General features: G+C 44.7%; 1 protein-coding gene across 1 annotated transcript in view; it reads right to left on the reverse strand.

The window, feature by feature from the left end:
- The window catches only part of MET (MET proto-oncogene, receptor tyrosine kinase), a 188510-nt gene that overhangs the window by 9888 nt on the left and 157999 nt on the right, over positions 1-20623 (reverse strand). Inside the window, exons 16-18 of the mRNA XM_082254068.1 lie at positions 13821-13901; positions 11855-12036; positions 10126-10235 (exon numbers count right to left, since the gene is read on the reverse strand). Of these exons, the coding sequence (XP_082110194.1) occupies positions 10126-10235; positions 11855-12036; positions 13821-13901 (373 nt within the window). The remainder of the gene's footprint in view (positions 1-10125; positions 10236-11854; positions 12037-13820; positions 13902-20623) is intronic.

Here is a 20623-nt window from a genome sequence, read left to right on the forward strand (position 1 = left end):
AATGGCGGCTGTGCCAAGTTAGCGACTTTCTGCAGAAATAATGATGCCCACAAGAGTGATTTCCAGGTTCCATATGGGTCCCACAAGTAAGGCCAGCCATAGACAGTTCGAAACTCAGCCAGTTCAGCAGGTACAGGCCGACTTTTAAACTGTGTTTGGGCAGGCTGAATGTACCAAGTTGATCAATCGACAACCAGCCTGCCCAGTTTTAATTGTGATTATCGCTAATGGCTGCTAAAGCCACTAGCAATAATTACTGTCTTTTCCCAGTGGGCACGGCTTGGAATTGTGCTCATTTTGCGCTATCTGCGGCCTGCATAAGGCACCTACTGATCCAAGCAGAACCAATGTAACTATGTAAAAAATTTCATATCTAAACTTCAGCTGTAAAGAACACCTGTCACCAGAAAAATAAGCTGATTGCTGTTTCTCACCTCCTTCTGAAAATACTAGTTGCCTGGTTGCCTTTGGCTCCAGTAAGTTCTGAAACAATGACCAAAAACCAAAACGCATGCAACAAATGATGTTAGAATTCCTAATTTGTATACTTGTTCCTGTTCACTGACTCAGCATTGAAGTCAGAGGATAAGTAATACAGCAAACCTATGAAAAACCAATTGCGGTTTTTCATAGGTTTGTCAGTAATGGCGACAGAAGTTTTTCTATCTTTTGATTGACAACCATTTCCCAAAAAATATAAATTTAGCCTCATCAATAAAGCACTACTGTACTGAAGCAGTTAGAATTTAAACACACAACATTTTGAACATTACCTAGTCACAGTGCTTTGATTATGCTTGTTGTTTATACAAAAGACAACAAAACGGACTGTAAAAAACTTAAACTACTTTCCTGTATTTTAGATAAATGATATTTTTCTTGGCATAGCCCCTACATAACTTCACTATACACTGATTACAGTTAAGTCCCAAAAGTTTTATATAGAGAAATATTTGGGAAATCTTGATTAAGTAAACGCATTTCAGTCATTTGTAAAGTAATGACAGTGGTTTCCTTCTCAGCTTTCTTTTTTCAAATTCAGCAGAAAGAAATCCCTTGTTTATAGAACTCATTGGAGTCATCAGAGAAGGGACTCATCCTTTATAAATAGTTTAGCTGGAGATTTCTATCAGGCAGACAAAGCAGCAAAACAAGGTTTGTTCAATATACTTTCTCTCTTCCAAACACATCAGAGGTAATATTATCAGCTCCCCTAGTGTCCATAATGCAGTATTTTCCTAACATTTCTCAATCAAGATAATACCATAATATGGACACTAAATGGAAGAGCTGATCATAGGAAGTAAACAAATTACACAAATATAAAAATTATGAAAATTTTACATAATATTCATTTTATATATTAAAACAACAGTTAAAAAGGACATATTTAGTAAGACATATTTTTTAAAGACATATTTAGTAAGACAGTGTTAAGAACCAAGTGGTAATTAAAACAAAATCTCACAAACCAAGGCCCGAAAAGTTCCAATATTCATTAAGGACTCACAAAATCCTTTTAGCTTTGCATGCATACCTCCAGTGTTTACTCAGGGCTCATTTAAATCTTTGTGTTGCTTTAATGCACGCCATGTCATGCACTAATTTGTGTTGCATTAGGGCAGGGCCGGACTGCCCTACCGGTATAGCGGGAAATTTCCCGGCAGGCTGGCAAGGCCGCCTGCCCTGGGGCTGCTTTGAGGGCAGTGGCGCCCGTAAAAAACATGGCTGCGGACCCGGGCAGAGATTTCAACTGCGCATGCGCTGCTCTGAAGATAGCCAGGTTCGGAAAAAGCCCGTAACGCTCAGCTATTTTTGGGCAGGCGGGTGCATGCGCAGTAATGTAATGGCACCAGACGGCGCAATTTTTAAATGTAAGGCATTACATTTGTCTCGGTGAGGTCTCGGTGGTGGTGTGCGCCTCTCATCATGGCCGGGTAAGACTGGACCCCTTTGCAGCCTCTGACCACCTCCTGTTATTACTCTCCTGTACCATGTCTGCAGCCTCTGACATCTCCTGTACCATGTCCGCCGTCTCTGACATCTCCTGTACCATGTCTGCAGCCTCTACCACCTCCTGTACCATGTCCGCATAGCCTATGACCACCTCCTGTGCCATGTCTGCACAGTCTATGACCACCTTCTGTACCATGTCCTCAGCCAGCCTCTGACATCTCCTGTACCATGTCCGCAGCCTCTGACATCTCCTGTACCATGTCCGCCGCCTCTGACATCACCTGTACCATGTCCGCACAGCCTATGACCACCTCCTGTGCCAAGACCGCACAGCCTATGACCACCTTCTGTACCATGTCCACACAGCCTCTGTGACGTTATGCTGTTGGGCTGGTATAATAATGCTATGGGGCTGGTATGAATTTATTTCCAGGGCTGGTTTTTATTCCCAGTCCCGACCTGCATTAGGGAAGCTCATTCATTTGAAGTGCACTATCATGCATTATGGTGCACTGCAATGCAGCTGTGTTGGGCAAAGGGCACTGAGGACCAATTTAGAATGAATGGAACTACAGTGTACCAATGTGCCTAATGACTACTGTGGTAACATGTGTGGCTCATGTATATATCATGAATAACTGTATGCCTATATGTTGAAAAATCTCAGTGGTTGACTATGAATTTGTTCCCTTGTCCATGAGAAAAGTGAACTATCCCCTACTGTACAGAAGCCAAGTTGGAAAGAAAAATGGAGGCAACAGGCCAATAAAAATATTCTGATAATTGCAAGTGAACCAAATGAGCTTTAGTGCTGCCTTAATTAGAAATACTAATTTAGAAACACATTTTACCCAGTAACAAAATAATTTAATACTTGTACTGTATTGTCTATTAGATTAAATATGACTTTTTACAAATTTTCTAGCATTGTCTACTCCAGCTAACACTTTGTCCTATTCGTTTTAACTTCAATTTACAGCTTTATGGCGTGAAAATCATTATGTCATAGTAAATTTAAAGACTTTTTAAGTACACTGACCTGTCTTTAATTAAATGTGGATTTTATTGCTACAAGTTGAAATGAGAAATGACTCAGAAATGGCATCAATCAGGTAGGAGCTGTAATAAAGGTGGGGCTGGTTGTAATAGCTCAGAAACCATTCTGGAGAGCAAGGGCAAACAGGCATGATGAGCAAGCCAAAGTCTACACTTAGAAGGCTATTTATAGTGGAGCGCAGATACTACTGCTTAACGTCACAAAAATTTTCCATACTACAGCCTGCAATATCATTCATAAAATGCAGGCCACAGTGTGCAGCATTTACCAGAATTTTTCCAGAGTAGAAAAGTTCCATGTCTGGAGGAGAGACTGGTCACATACGTTTGACAAGTCATGTATTGGTTTCCTCTCTGCTGTTTTTTTTTTACATTCCATTTATTTGTACAATACTCCACTTGCTTTGGAGTCCTGAAGCAAGGGCAGCACTAAGCACATTTGTAAAGCACACCATCATGCGTTACATACAATATGTATGGTTTGTTATTTTTTTTTTTAAAGCAACGGTGTAAGGCCATACTTCTGCTTTATAAATGAGGGCTTTGTAGTTAAATCTAAATTATTTTCAAATGAGTTATTCACAGTTTTAACTTTAACAAAAGGTTCTGAGTCCAAATACAAGGTCTAGGGCTGTCGATGCAGAACTAATTTGAGGTCTCAGAATTACAAAATAACCACTCCTGACAATGTTTAGAAGCTGTTTGTTTGATATATGCATGTTCTCTTTGCATTTGAATAGGTTTCCTCCTTCTAGATCCAGATTTAGGCATTGACAACAAAAGCTGTGGTCTAGGACAACATGGCTGCCCACAGTTGCCCACAGCTATATACACATCATTGTTGAATATTAGCAACATATTTGCATATATAATAAAAAGTTCCAGACTGCCACACTGCCTGCCACAGCAATTCACCCCAGTCCTAGTTATTCCTAACACTATTGTAGCTTCCACTGCTCAGTTTGTGTATCTTTGTTGGTGGAATAATTTGCTGTGTACTTTCCAAACTACTGGTAGAAAAGGCTGACTATTTGCTTTACCAATCTAGTTGCTAGTTCACTGCTTCTAGGTGTATTGATACTGAGTGGGCAATCGTCCACTTTCTGCCTCTCCATCTCCTGTTTTGGTATGCCTTGTCCGGCTTTTATTGTATTATGACAACTAGCCAGTAAACAAAGATAGAGAAGAAGGGATAGCACAAGAGACCTGTCCTTGGGGGACTGAAAGAATACATCTTGCCTTGCGTCCAGGTGCTCCTTTCTTTTTGCAATCCAAAAACATTCTAGAAGGTTATTTTTCTCTTAAAATGGCTCTTTTATGTGCATGAGCAGGGCAGGCGCTACCATAAGGCAGCTTAAGCAGCCGCATTAAGGCACCAGCTTAAAGGGGGTTCAGTAAAATCCAAATCCCCAGCCACTTACTGAAGACATTTTTTTACACACTCCTGGCCTCTATATTGGCTGGGAGTGTGTGTACTTCAGTAAAGCCAAATGTCGGCCTTCATGTGGAAGTTATACAAGTGGCAGTAAAGCCGCCTATCACTTCCACCACCACCACAATGTGCTGCCTTTCCCTCCCCCTGCATGATTCCCCCACCATGTTCACTGGGCCCTACTGTCCCACCTGCGGGCCCGGTGTTGTCATGGCAGGTGTCACTGTGAAGGGTGGCGAGAGCTCAGTACACCTTCGTCTGCTCAGCCTCCATCCTGTACACAGACCGGGAAGTGACGTCACTTCCTGGTCCGGAGCTGTCATTCTTTAGTGAAAAGAAGGTGGGCAGCAAATCGAACATTTGCCTAAATAGAAAAAAATCCTTGCATTGGCCCTGTGCATGAGGTAACCAGAGACTTAATATCTGAGCCTCTCCACATAGGTGACAGGGATTGATTGGTCCTTTGTACTCTGTAAAACACTTCCAATTGTAAACACAATTAGGTTGATTTACTAAAACTAGAGACTGCAAAATCTGGAGCAGCTGTGCATAGTAGCCAATCAGCTTCTAACTTCAGTTTGTTCAATTAAACTTTGACAAAAAAAAACCTGGAAGCTGATTGGTTTCTATGTAGAGCTGCACTGGATTTTGCCCTCTCCAGTTTTAGTAAATCAACCCCAATAGGAATACTGTATATAAATTGTGTGTGTGTATACAGAAGGATATTGTAGACACTCATATGACTTCCTGAGGAAGATGAGAGTAATAGTAAAGAGTAATAGTAAAGTTGTTATAATGAAATGAAGATTTGGAGAGTCCCAGTTTGCCTCTTTCAAGGCCTGGGAAATGTTGCCTGAGATCCTCTGAAATGTCATTATTATATAACAACTTTACTATTGTCCTCACCCTCCCTTGGGATTCCTATGCATGCCTATGATTAGATCCATGTTGCGCATCAAGAATAGTATCCAATTGAGTAATATACACATATCTTTAAAAATACAACCTTGCAGTGGCTTGGCTCTCCACTGTTTACATTTACTGTTTTTTTCTGCCAGACGCCTGTGCTGCGGTGCACAGGCAGCACAATAGGCTCAAGAGAGAATGGAAGTGCTGAGATGAGCCGCTGTATCTTTCATTTACTTCTATGAAGCCTGTTGGGCCGGCGCACTGCAGTACGGGTGCAGGGCAAAAAGAAAAACAAAAACAAAATGCAACCACTTTGAGGTGCAGTAAAGGGCCAGGTAGTGGATGTCTTTGCTGTACCTTTCCGACCGTTTCTTCTTTGGTGGGGCTGTCTCTCTTTGGAACCCAATGCCTCTGTCCCTCTATACCCCTCACTTTTCTATTAAATCTAATGCATAGATATCTAGAACAATGCACTATTTAATGAGCACTTAGGTGTTATAGCAGACTAAACTCGTTATCCAACTTGTAAATGATTGCTCTTGGTATTTTGAAAAGTTAATACAAAGGAAAAGTGGTGAGCAGGCTCAACAAATTGTTTTTAATGTAATAACCACTTGCCGACCAGCCGCCGTAGTTATACTGCGGAAGGCCAGCTCTGTTACGCAAAATGATGTAACTGTACGTTGTTTTGTGTAGCAGATAGTGGGGGCACGCGCGATTGGCTAGAGGGTAAGGCAATCAGCGGGTCTGGCGGACATCCACAATTGCTCCTAATGGAAACAGAGCGGCGGTCTGCCGATGTAAACACAGCAGACCACTGTTCTGTCAGTGATGAACACAGGAATCCTCCTATTTAGGAACACAGGTTTCTGTGTTCATGCAGTAAGTAAATCCCCCACACAGTTAGAAAGCACCCCCTAGGCACACATTTAACTCTTTGATCGCCGCTGCTGTTAACACCTTCCCTGCCAGCGTCATTAGTACAGTAACAGTGCATATTTTTAGCACTGATTACTGTAGTAATGTCACTGGTCCCCTCAAAAGTGTCAGTTAGGTGTCCGATCTGTCCGCTGCAATGTCGCAGTCACACTAAAAATTGCTGATCGCCGCCATTACTAGTTAAAATAAATAAATAAAAATGCCCTTTTTGGGAATGTTTTAGAGCAGAAAGTAAAAAATATTGGGTTTTTTTTTACGAATTGTTGCTCTTTTTTTGTTTATAGCACAAAAATAAAAACGCAGAGGTGATCAAATACCAATAAACATCAACAACACCAATACGAATATAAATCTCTATTTGTGGGGAAAAAAGGACATACATTTTTTTTGGGGTACAGCATCACACAAGTGTGCAATTGTCAGTTAAAGTAATGCAGTGCCATATCGCAAAAAATGGCCTGGTCATTAAGGGGGTAAAACCTTCGGGTCCTTAATTGGTTACTTGTATATTAATTCCTTGTATTTTATGCAATTGGTGGTGTGGAAGGAGTGTGTTCTTTGCCTACATACCTTGTGCTAAAGGTTGTCCCTCTTTGTCATTTTGAAAATGTGGGAGGTATGCCCCTGAGTTCTGTATGAGGCCATGCTAGGTAGGAAACCCACTCAGGATTTTTATTTTGAAGAGGGGAACTGGGTTCTGACTCCTTAACTTAAAGCTGAACTCCAGGGAAAGGAAAAATGCTTGATTGAATCTCGTGGCTGCAAAAAAAACTGTTTTACCAACCCGATCCTCTTTGTTTGCAGGCTTCATCCAGTCTGTAAGACCAGTCCTCTTTTTCCCTATGATCTAGTGGACGAAGGTCCTTGGACTTTATCAAGTGCAGTGTAGAACCCATAGCCCTGCATTGGATGTAAGGATCCTGAGGGACAGTCCACTACTGGAGGATAGGGAGTACAGAGGAGCACTGGCTGTTAGGAGAGCAGATTGGGTAAGTAAAACTGCTTTTTGTGGACAGTTAAGACCTCAAAGAGTATTTAATCCTTGCAGTCCAGAGGCAGCTCCACTGCAGGGAAGACATTTTTTGGCTTTTAGGGCTTATGCCCCACCAACTGCCTTTCCTCTGCTCATTGAAAGTACCCTTGCTGGCCAATGTGGCACTTTCTTCTAGCAGAATAATGATAGCTGATAGGACTGATTTGCATGACTGTCAACATTATAAAACAGAATAGCGAGCACACCCTTAACCTTTGCTCACTTTTTCCTACATTTTCATGCAATAAATGTGATTAATCTGAGCAAATGCTTGTTTTATTTACTACAGGCAAGGCCCTGTCTAGGTGAGGATAAAGTGATTACAATGGCGTGTAAGAGGATATCCTGAGACATCCAATAGATATGCATTTTAGGTTTATTGCTCATACTCAAGCTAATTATGAAAACTATTTTAAACCCAAGTAGCTCAATTGCTACTGTAATGAAAGCTAACCTCTTTGTCTTCTTTCATATATACATTTAGTGACTATATTTATACCCTGGGGAATGTGACTGCATGAGCGCAGCACTTCTCAAAAGAATTAACTGATAGTATCATTATACACCATTCACTAAACTTGCTATACACTGACCATAGACAATGTATAGTCTCAGGTGTCGAAAAGACAAAAAAAAATCTACAGACGACATTTACAATTGTACTATATTTATATTTCATGCCATATCAACTTCCTACATTTTCACTGACTACAGTCTGGTTTGTTTGACTGGATATCCTTGTACAGAAACAATCCCATTTCCTGGAATAAATATTATCCCTAAGGGACTGAGAAAACAAAAAAATTTGCCGCAGGTCAGCGCTGCACATGTGGAGGAATAAAATTTATTAACATTAGTATTTTTGATGTTAAATGAAAGACAAGAGAGAGAGGCGCCTCTAGGTGTAGACTAAAGACAGTTTAATCCAAGTAAAATCATAGGCAACTCACAGCAAGTTGAATAAAAACAGCCACATTAGGATAGTGGCAGTCCTAGGGATCCTCGGTAGGCGTGTGTCCCATACGCTGGCAGCGTCCTGCAAGGAGATGCGGTGTGGGTGAAGCCTCACTGGTCACAGTCTATGAGCTGGCTGAGCAGTGGACATTAACCACATTGAGGCTTGTGACGAGGCTGGCTTCAGCGGCATGGGATAGTGACGTCACCAGTATGGGATGCGTTTCTGAGCATGCACGCTGCGAGTATTGCCACAGCCGCGCTCCTTCTTCAAAACACATCTACCGAGGATCCCTAGGACTACTACTATCCTGATGTGCCTGTTTTTATTTTATTTATGTTTTGACTTGGATTAAACAGTTTTTAGTCTACACTTAGAGGCGCCTCTCTCTCTTGTCTTTCATTGAAGTTTCTGGAAATCTGGTTTCAGTTCCTAATGATGGCAGCCCTAAGTATATGGGCTATTAGTGCTCTTACTGAGTACATGGACACTGTCATGACCCCTTTATTTTGGAAATTGTAATCTGTGCCCCTTCCTATGCCCCATTGATTTTGAGAACTGTAGCTCAAGCGCCTTCTTCCTTGTTTTTACTTGATGTTAAATGAAGTAGCTGACACACACAACCTTATCCAATGCAGCTTTTCAAAGTACTAAAACAAATTCAACAGTCTTTACAAGTGCCCCGGGTAGATAGCATTTCTCCTTCACTGTGCACACCTGCGCTTAGGGGGCATCACTATGCAGTCACCAGATACTTTAGCCTTAGCCTAAAATGGAACATAAGGCTAATAACAATTATTCTTAAAAATTGCGCCTCCCCCCATTTCAGACCTATCCTGCATAGCCTGTATAAAAAACGATCTGTGGAAATACCTTTTTTTAGTCTAGTATGGTTCGGTTATATGATCAAGCAGCACTGGCTCCCCTGTGTCAGAAAGCAGATGCTGCAGGAGAGTGTAGGGAGCACCAACAACTGAGGGGCAATGGGAGCCAGTGGGTGATGTCAGGGCTCCAGGAATTCACAGCTGTTGTCAAGTGTTCCCTGACACAGGGAATCCAGAGCTGCTGGATCAGTTCACAATGTACACATTAAAGTACACATTTAGTGTAGTTATAGTTAGAAAAAGAAAAATGCACAGCACAAGAAAATGCAACAGCCATCAGTCATAGAAACAGAATTACATTTTATTAATACATTGAAACCATATGTTTGCAATGCATAATCACAACAATCTCATGCAAAATGTAACTTCTTGCTATTTCAGAAGCTACAGCTTTATTTGAATAATTTTTGATTCTGCCACCAAGGTACTTCAATGCACCTACATTGTCACCAGGGCCAGAACAGGACGTGGGCAGGAGGGACAGCTGCCCTGGGCACAGTGGAGCAAGGGGGCAGAGAATAAACATAGGGTAGTAAGTAAACCCATTCTATGGCATGCATTACCAGTGGGGGGAGGGGGTACAGTACCAAATCCTTGCCATGGGTGCTACACGAATCTGTCCCACTGATTGTCACCCTGTCACATGAGCCCTTGTTTGAGACTAGAGGCAGCTGCATCAACACACACATTCTGCATATATATATATATATATATATATATATATATATATATATACATACACACACTATATGTAGATTACTGATAAGAATAATCGCAGTAATCTGCTACTGCAACGTGAAGCTTATATATTGAATTTATCACAGCTTTTAGAATAATTTCTTCCTGCATCAGGAGCAGCAAAATATCATGAAAGAAGGATTTAGTGAAGATATTTCTCCAGCAATAAGATTTCTAAAACTGCATTAAGCTGAAAAGTTAGTGTCTCCAATTATTTACTTACATACAGTTTCTTGCTGCCAGATCTCGATGGACAAACTTTTTGCTTGCAAGATACTCCATACCTTTAGCAACTTGTAGACCAAATCCTATGAGGTCTTTCACAGTTGGATTCTGGAAAAGACAAAATATACTTGTATGTAATACTACTTCAAGTTAAAAAAAAAAAAACATTCTTCTCTGGGATGGCTAGGTAAACCAATCCCAATCTTTATTCTGATTCCCATTTACTAAAGATGGTCTCTAGTTTCCAGTATTATTAGATAAAGGAGATGGGTGTTGGGCGCTAATTACCGAAAGAAGTGTCCACCAAATGCACAGACAGATGACCAATGGGTGCTTCCAGACTTTCCAATAATAGCCAACGTTCAGGGCAGCACTGGCGGTCAAAAAACAGGAAATCCCGCTGGCAGCTAAATAGAAAAGAACAGGCGCCACTGTAGTAAGCCAAGACTTTATTGCATAACAAACACGATAAACACGTCTGTCTGAAGAAGGAGCCGAGTACGCATGCTCCGAAAATCGTTACGTCACTTCTGGTTAGCCTGCGCTCCATTGCGGCTTCCGGTTTAACCAGCTCCGTGGTTTAGCTTCCTGGAACGTCACTTCCTGGCTGCAGGACGGCCGGAACACTGGAGACTACATCCAAGGGACTACCACCACACGGAACATGGACTATAGCAATTCCTCATGTAAGTTACTATATCGTGTTTGTTATGCAATAAAGTCTTGGCTTACTACAGTGGCGCCTGTTCTTTTCTATATTTCAGTATTATTAGATATGCCACAATTTCTAAGCACTTTGGTGCTTCAGAAAGTGTGTTCTGTATGTGTTTGCTATACCTGTGGATACACAGTAATACTTTTCTGAAGTAATATTTTCCTAGTGCATGCAGTGTCAAAGGAAAGTATCTTACTTATTCATAAACCAGAATATAGTTTAGACATTGGCTGTGGGGCTTATCTATAAACTGCATCTAGCTTTTTGTTTATGCACTGCCTGATTCATTTTTTTAAGCAGATATACGGTAAAAAAAAATGGCAATGACTAAATTCTAGTTTCAATTTAATTCTTTTTAATGGAGGATAGTAAAAAATAAAGCTACCTGTTTGATTGCAACATATGCGAGAAAGGTTTATAAAGGTAAAAATTACTCAATTACGCATTGGGTTGTAACAGCAGGGAGGCCAACAACTATGAAGGAAAAAAAAACTGTGCATCATAGGGGTATAAAGTGGGCATGAAAAGTGATACTTTTTTTTAATAGGCATTAAAGTAGACCATCCCTTTTTCATTTTGGATAACATAGGGAATAGTTAGAACCTTTCTTGGCTTCCTTTTGGTGTGTATGTCCCCTTGTTGGAGGCTTCCCCTAACTTCTAGGGAATAGTAAAAAATCTTTTGGCTGGAAACCCTCTTTAGATAAAGGAGCAGCAACAAATAAGTAAGAAGACATCCGCCTTTCCTAAGTGACTGCTGGTCCAGGTTGGAGAGGCTTGGAAGATGTCATCCCAGTGTAAAATGGCATGGAACTTTACAAATTGAACGGCATGTGAAACACAAACATTTTTGAAGGCTCTGCTTTAATGTGAATAAACCTTATATTTTCAGTTTTCAGACAAGATCAATTTGCTTCATATAAATTGAAATGTTAAATTTATAGTCATTTCACATGATGAGCACACATCAACCACGTATTTATAATTCCGTAGTACCTGTAATGTACACTTACATGATCTTCGTTTCTGATAAAGTTCCTTAGATCTCCATGTTTCATGAAAGGAAGTACTACAAGTGGGGAACCCTCAGTGGGAAGGCAGATGCCTAACAGGGATAGGACATTTGGATGCGTAAAATCTTTCATGATGATGCCTTCTTTGAGAAATTGGGAAACTTCTTCAATATCTGTGATTCCTTGAAAATATCACCAAAACCACAAATCAGTTGCAAATAAACTGTAAATGTTACATAACTGCATGTATGTTTGTTATGGAACCAACTCTAGAAAAAATATAAAGAGCCTACAAAGGGTCAAAATTGTGCGATTTGTGAGCCTTACTTAAAAAAAAGTGCAGGCTTATACCTGCAGTAGCTCTTAGTCCCCTCTCACCTCCCACATTTCTACTGACTAGTTAAAAACTCTTTTGGCTATAATACTCTTGTGGGTCACAGGAATGCACTGTAGCCTGCTGTCGGCTGACCTCCCAAAGCCACTGCAGACCCGGGAGAGATACTGAAAATAGTGTTGGGATCCACCCATATGCCTTAAAGGCAGCTGGCTAAGTCTCTCAGTGAGAGGCGAGCCAGCCGCTCCCATCCCCTCTCCTGCCTGGCACTCCAGTAAGCACTGAAGGAGCAGAGCAGAGAGCTAGCGACTAACAGTTTGCACACTGTGCTCGGGCTTAGAGCCAGCGGGGAACAGCTGCAGCATCAGACTAATGCTGCAGCAGGTAGGTAAGTATGTATGTTTATTTTTTTTTAACCTTTCCCAAATTTCACTTTTAAATAATCCATTTTAGTGAGGGTTATAGGAATACATTTGGGTAAAAGGGACCAGGCAAGATCTGACCCTACTCAAAGTTTTGAAACTTTGCCCAATTAGAATTACTTGGGATTCAGGTGGAACGGTGAGTACTAAAAGCTGTAGATATGTACAGGCACTTGGCGACAGACAAAAAAAAAGTAAAATAAAATTTGCATGATTTATGAATGTTTCCTGAGCAGTTATATGTGATCCAAGCAAAAAATGTAAATGCCTCTCCAGCTCCATTGAACGCCAATGAACAGCATCACTGCCTGAAACTCTTTAGAAACTCTTTAGAAACTGACACTTTTGTAGCCTTGATCTTCTGGTTCCTCACCACTTTTTGCAGTTCCTCCCACCAACTCGATGTCACTACAGTATACAGTAGTGTTCAACAATGTAAAATAAATTTGTATGTTCTTTCTTACTTGCAGGGGCCACATACTGAATATTTGCAGTTTTAGCAAGTTGCTTTTGATGCCTGTAGCGATTAATACTACATAATTCCTCCAGAAAGCTTTTAACGGACCCTGTGCTATTTGTATGTAGGCTTGTGCTCTAGGGCTGCCTACTACATTCTTGCTTCATTACTTATGACCTATTGATTTGGAACAACTATGTAGATAGGTATTTGTAAATTCTATTGTTACCTACTTGTTTGAGGTTATGACTCAATTAATAGTGAAACAAGGACGATAATGGCACCCCTTGAACTTTCACCAGGCTTTCCTTAGGTGCTTGCATATTTCTATTTTGACAGGCTGAACATTTATATTCAAGTAATACTAAATAAGGCTGCTAAACATTGTTTTACCCTAATGCATTTACAGCATTGGGGTAAATAAAGCCCCAGTACTTTATTTCCCTACTTGTCAGCGGACATCGAGGACAGGTGACTGGTAGGCTCTTATTCCCATCAGTCAAACTGCTGGGTGGAAGGAACATGGGTAAAGCTTGCCTATGCGGTGTTTGTCTATGGATGCACAAATCGTGGCACAGCACATGACTTGCTACTTGCTAAGAACACACCTGCAAACAAGGAAGTGGGGATAGTGGTCATGGAACCCCTGAATATTTTAGAATTATACACATAATAGGTGAGTGTGATCCTCCTATTCTGAATTTAAATAAGGGTTTAGTATCACTTTAAACCAACTATTTTACAGATACTTACTATTTAAAGATTTGACTGCACAGTGTATTTTCTTCCCATCTGTATCTAAAAGAGTGCCATGATATACACATCCAAAATGCCCTACAATGAAAACAATGGTTATTTTTCTGCTGTCTGTTGACAATGATCATGTATATTCATACAGACTGGAATATAGGTTGTTAAAAATTACAGTCATTTACTCTGGTTTCACAGTCATACTCCCTGTGCGCATTCCACAGTGCTATGCCTCAAAAGGTTAATGCAGCATAGTTGTTTTCACTTCATTCATCCAATCATGTGCAAGCAAAAAAATGTTTAGGGGTTGATTTACTAAAGACAAATAGACTACCAACTTTGGGTTGGGTAAGGAACTTGCACTTTGCAAGGGAATTATCCACAATTCTTAGTGAATGTGGTTAAATTTCCAGTCACGTGCAAGGAAATATAAAAAAAAGACAGCAGTGGTTCACCTCATTCATTAAACTCTGGGTAAAATCCCCTTGCAAAGTTCACCTTTATTAAAACAACCCATTCAGCATTCAGTTTAAAATAGAAATGAAAGGTGCAAATATATATATATATATATATATATATATATATATATATATATATATATATATATATATATATTCTTTTTTATAAGTATGCGGCCGCAGGCCGGTATTTGTGGGAGGAGCTAGCGGGCTTTATAGCGCCGCCCCTCCCCTTGACCGGCCTGCTGCCTCGGATCGTCACTGGTCAGGTGTTTCCAGTGATCACCTGACGTCGGATCTCGCTGTTCCTCCTCGTGGACCGGACGTCCGGTCGGGTCGTGCAGCAGGAAGCGCTGCTCGCCGAGCTCCTCTTCCACAGCGCAGCCTCTGTCAAGTTGCCTGGCTCTCCCTCCGCTGGTATCCTGTCCGGCTCCCCTGCGTTTGGCCACCGTCTGCTCTGCTGTTTCTGTCGGCCACTCCGCTGCTTTCTCCCCGCTGTTCAGCAGGAGGTCAGGTACGGCAGGGTATGGGGGGGAGGGGGGGGGTTGGCATCTTCCTGCACACACTGCCTGCCTCCCTGTAGGCCACGGCTATTCTTTCTCCACATACGGTCCTGCACACACTGCCTGCCTTCCTGCAAGGCCACGGCTACCTCCATACACAGTCTCATGCACACACTGCCTGCCTTCCCACTGGGCCACGGCTACTTCACATTTACGTGTCTCTATGCTCATTTCAGCCTCCGTCAGCTTGTCTCCCCCTTATCATGTTCCCTGATTTGTCCCTGGTTGTCACGGCTGTCATTGCTTTGGGGGGGTGGCCCGGTCTTACCAGAGGGAGGGGGGGGGGGGTTGGCATGTGAGGGTTGGTGGGAGGGGGGGGGGCGGGGGGTCTCATGGCTCGCAGGGTGTGCATGTTCTGTTAGGTTCCTCATGATGTTCTCCAGTGGGGGGTCTGGGTGACCCCCCCCTATTTGTTGACCATTTTCCTTTTTCCTTCAGGTTCTCACTATGTCCTTCAACACCGGCATCAGGTACTACTTCAGGTTCAGGTTCCTTGTGTACCTCACGGCTCCACTCATTTTAGTCTTCACAGACGCTACCCTGGCGTCGCCCATAGACACCGGTAGGCGTTCTGTCATTTGCCCCCACCACACTTTGTCATCTTTGTCTGGTTGCCCGGTGGTCAGCCCCTTCCAGGTTTCTTCAGGCTCTTACACTCCTCATGTGCTTCACCTGCGGTTGCTTTGGTTCCGTGCTCCATCACGGCTTCATCACCTCCACGCACATACCACATTTTCATGTTGTCCGTCTTTCTTGTCGTCACTGTTTTTTTTTTTCTGTGTCATTTCAGCTGTATGGTTCTGTTTTTTATTGCCCCCCCCCCCCTTGTAGGGCAAGTCAACTGGCTGTTAGGGTTCAGGCGCTGGCCTTAGACCCCCCCCCCTTCGTAGCCGGTCCCGCGAGGCCAACCCCCCAATCTCGTCGGAGATTATTTCGCCCCACGGGCCAAACCAAAGCTAGCGCCTCGCTCCACCCTTCTCATGGGGTTTATAGTTAGGGCCTCACCTGTCACGGCCACACGTTTTGATTCTTTTACTGTCACCGAGAGGCCATCTTTCCCGCCACCACGTCTGTGGCTCACGCCCCTCGCCCAAATCATAGGTAGAGCCTCTCACCGGCCGCTTGGCATCTAGCAGGGCCTCACCTGTCACGGGGTAGTTAAGTTTTTCGCCTCTGGGCTCTAGCTAGCCAGCCAGTGGTTCTCCTATACGTTACGGTCGTTAATCGGTCTTGGGCGTTCTACTTTTTTCTGTTTCCTTCTACAGCGGGCCTCAAGGAGCCACCCTGGAAGATGGATTTTCCTCCCCCTCCATGCCAGCCAGGATCAGCACCCCTGTCAGGTCCGGTACCCCCAGGGGTCGTCGGGTTCCTTCTCCGCTGGGCTCTTACGGGTCTTGGACTATTCCGAAAATCTCGGCGGTCCTACGCCAGAAGGGTATCTCGTTCCCGGCCACTGCAAGAAAAGCGGAGCTGTTCAAATTGATGATGGAACATCCAGAAGATCCGGGACTGGGCACCAGCTCTCAGGGCTGTTCATCTGCCATACAGGGTACCCTGGACTCCATCCTATCCTCCCTACAGTCCATCGGCGATAGACTGACTAAGCTGGAGGACGCCAGTCCGGCCCAAGGGGGCCCCCCTCCTTCCTTGCCGGTCCCAACCTCAGTTCCTGCTGGTGATCAGGGTAGGCCCCCAGTTCCCATCTTGCCTTCTTCCACGGTTTCTCCTATTATCACCCCGGCCCACTTGGTCCCCGCGGCTCTCCGCAAGGATATCTTGGAGGGGAAGGATGTCAACCTAGTGGCTCTCCTCATTGCCTCCCAGGACATGGTCGAAAGCAAGGTCTACAATTACGGTGATTTGTCCGTAGTCATGAAGGCCAGGGACCCCCGGCTTAATAAGAAGCTCACTATCCCCGAGTTTGTCCTGGCCTTCGGCATCTACAGGGACGTTTTATGTTCCGTTTACCCGCAGCGGCGGGAAGAGTTAGATCTCTACTTGCATAAGATAGTGGATTTAGGGCACAAATACGGGGGTTTTACCTTCTTCGACTTTCATAAATCAGTCTCAGCCAAGGCGGCGGCAGCCTTGGCTCAATTCAATGTTCGTGTGGATTGGAGTCTACTGGATACCGAGCTCTTCTGCAGGCACTTCGCAGGCTTGGCACCTCCCTCCTGTGCCACATGCTCCTCCACTTCACATTCTGCCAGCCTTTGCCCCATGGAGGCTGTGTCCTCCCCGGCCGGGGTCCCAGGGGGGGGGGCTGGCAGGTCAGAGCAGCGTGGCCTTAGGGATAAGCTGGGTCATCCCATAGTGTTCTTAGGTAAAGCCCAGGTTTGCAATAATTTCAATGGGGGGGCGTGCAGCTTCAGTGCTTGCAGGCTGCTCCATGTCTGCTCCATCTGTTTCAGGGCTCACACCAAATCCATGTGTCCATCCAAGATGTACCCCAAACAATGACTAACCGGGGTCAAGGTCGAGGTACTGGAGTTCTACCTGCAGGCTCATCCATCTCCACACCTGGTGGAGTATCTGATTCAGGGGTTCTTGGGTGGGTTCCACACGGGGCTGGTGTCTCTTCCCACGGGGACTCTGGAATGTCCCAATTTACTATCGGCCACGGAGGACCCGGAGTCGGTAGATCTACTCCTTGAGAAGGAAGTGCAGGAGGGGTTCATGTTAGGCCCCTTCCCGGCCCCCCCCTTCTCCTCTTGGCGTACCAACCCGATCGGTATTGCCACAAGCAAATTCACCAATAAAAAACGTTTGATTATCGACATGTCGGCTCCTCATTCTTCCACCAACCCCAGCCTTAATTCCCTTATTCCTTCGGCCGAGTTCTCACTCCACTATGCTACCGTGGACAATGCCATCCAGGCCATTTTGGGGGCTGGCAGGGCTGCCTGGCTCAGTAAAACGGATATTGCCAATGCCTTCAAACTGCTGCCTATTCACCCCTCCTTATGGCACATCCACGGTGTAAAGTGGAGGGAGAAATATTATTTCGCTTGCAGGCTGACTTTTGGGTCTAAAAGCAGCCCCAAGATTTTTGATACCTTTGCTGAGACGCTCTGCTGGCTCCTTCTGAATGTCTCCAGGTGCCCCTCGGTGTTGCACTACCTTGATGATTTTTTGTTGGTCGAGGATAGCAACTGCACGCCGGTCAGTCTAAATAGTACCTTGGCCTTATTTTCCACCTTAGGGGTTCCCCTGTCACCAGGCAAAACGGTCGGCCCGGTCACCAGGCTGGATTTCTTGGGGATTACCCTGGATTCTGTCTCCATGCAGTCCAGCCTCCCTGTGGACAAACTTGAACGTATTCGTGGGGTGGTAGGCAGGTTCCTGGAACTAGGGACTTTCTCCAGGAAGGAGTTGCAGTCCTTGATCGGGTCATTAAATTTTGCCATGCGTATCATCCCCCAGGGCAGGTCCTTTATCTCTCGGTTGCTGCGGCTGTTGCCAGGTCTTCCGGAGGGTGTCATCTCCCACCTGGATCCCCCTGCCAGGGCGGACCTGGGTATGTGGGTTGAGTTCTTGGGAAGCTGGAACGGTATCTCCATGTTCATCCCGCCCATTTCTGCCCAGTCCCCTGTGTTTTGGACGGATGCGGCCGCCAGTACCGGGTTCGCAGCCATCTTCGGGGATTCATGGTTCAGGGATAGTTGGCCGGTTGAGTCTCTAGCCTTACCTGCTTTCCGGAAGACCTCAGCGCTGTTTGAATTATACCCTATTGTGGCAGCTGCTGTCACCTGGGGTAGGTACTGGTCAGGGAAGGCAGTCAAATGTTTCAGTGATAACATGGCTGCTTGTGATATCATCAACAAAGGCCGTTCATCCTCCCTGACTATCATGAGACTGGTCCGCAGGCTGACCTTGGTAGCCGCCACTTACCAGTTTTTTCTTTTCTGTGAGCACATTCCGGGTCATACCAACTTAGCCGCTGACGCTCTTTCCCGCTCCAAATTGCAGGTTTTCTTCACTCTCCACCCGACGGCCGACAGATGTCCCACGCGGACCCCAGAGTTCAAGGATCTGCTCCTGGACTAGCCCGCATCATGGCGCATGGACGGGAGTTGGCCCGTTTGGCTCTGTCATCCAACACCAGGAAGGCTTATGACCGAGCCTTGACCATCTTCCGAAGGTTTCTAGTGGATTTTGGATTGGTTGATCAGTCAGTGCAGACCATGGTCGCCTTCGCTGCTTTTTGCCACCTCCAACTCAAGCTATCTGTCAGTACTATTAAACTATATCTGGCGGGTGTTCAACACCACTTTCTGACGCACCATCCAAACTCCTTGCCTTTCCTCCTGGCATATCCTCTGAAGAGCCTCCTGAAGGGCATTGGCAGGTTGGATCACCGTTCCCCCATCAGGCGGCTGCCGATAGATGGGGTAAAATTTAGGGCCCTCTCCAACTTACTGGACACGTCGCCCTTTGAGCCATACACGAATGCCGTGGTCAAAGCGGCGATGTATCTGGCTTTCTACGGTTTTCTCAGACCCGGGGAGTTTTCGGTAGCTTCCGCAGCTGAGGGGCGGTTGTGTCTCCTCAAGCGAGATCTCGTCAAATGGGGGGATCATTATGTTTTGACTCTGCAGAGCACCAAGACCAGGCAGGTGGGCCACCCCGTTACCATCCCGTTTTACCCATCTGGGAATCTTTGGTGCCCGGTCAGAGTGTTGGATGTTTTCGTGGCTCAGACCCGGAGCAGCCCCAGCCATGCACCGCTCTTTGCGCTCCTGGACGTTCCCCTCACTACGTCCAAATTCATTTTCTACATACGTTCTCTTTGCATTAGACTGGGGTGGGACCCGGCAGCGCACTCTGGCCATTCCTTCCGGATAGGAGCGGCTACGGCTGCTTCAGGGAATAATACGCCAGGCCATATCATTAAAAGGCTTGGTAGGTGGGAGTCGGACGCCTTCCAAGTGTATATACCGCACCCAGAGAGGGAATTGAGATTGGCTTTTCGCAAGCTTGTGTCCTAGATTTTTTGAATAAAGTGTGTTGTTTTGCTTACTCTTTTTGCCCTCTTTATTTACAGGCTACCCCCCTTACGTCGGTTCAGGCACACCACACCGACTGTCCTTACCAGGGGGTGACGTCTTTTAGTATTGACCACAAGTATGCGGCCGCAGGCCGGTATTTGTGGGAGGAGCTAGCTGGCTTTATAGCGCCGCCCCTCCCCTTGACCGGCCTGCTGCCTCGGATCGTCACCCCACCCTCCTTCACCCTTTTTTCTCTACCTCTTCCCCTTGGGGGTGCCCTCTTTATTTACAGGCTACCCCCCTTACGTCGGTTCAGGCACACCACACCGACTATCCTTACCAGGGGGTGACGTCTTTTAGTATTGACCACAAGTGATCACATAATCCCAGTTCTCAGCTCCATAAGGAGTTCAGAGTGCTAGGAGTGGAGACACAGCAGCACACTGATCTTCCCAGTGAATGGTTGTGCAGGGGGGCATGTCAGTACCTGTCATGGACATTGGAGGACCGGCAGGCTGTGCTCCCACCACAGCTAGAAAAAAGACTATGCTAAGATAGATGTACTCTCATGCCTATTGTGGTCAGTTTGACATAAGAAAGCAGGAGGCTTAGCAGAATCACCAGGTATTTCACAAAAAGGAAATAATAAAAGGGAACAGTATACTTTTTAACACAAGTACATGGCACAACAGGCTCGTATCAGGATATGAAATGCTGGGGTAACATATTCTTTATTGTAAATTAACATTCACTTTGCAAACTGAACATTCTCTTTGGTTAGTGAACAGTTTCTGATG

The sequence above is a fragment of the Pelophylax lessonae genome (assembly GCF_965119305.1).
Source record: "Pelophylax lessonae genome assembly, chromosome: 4".
NCBI classification, from domain to species: Eukaryota; Metazoa; Chordata; class Amphibia; order Anura; family Ranidae; genus Pelophylax; species Pelophylax lessonae.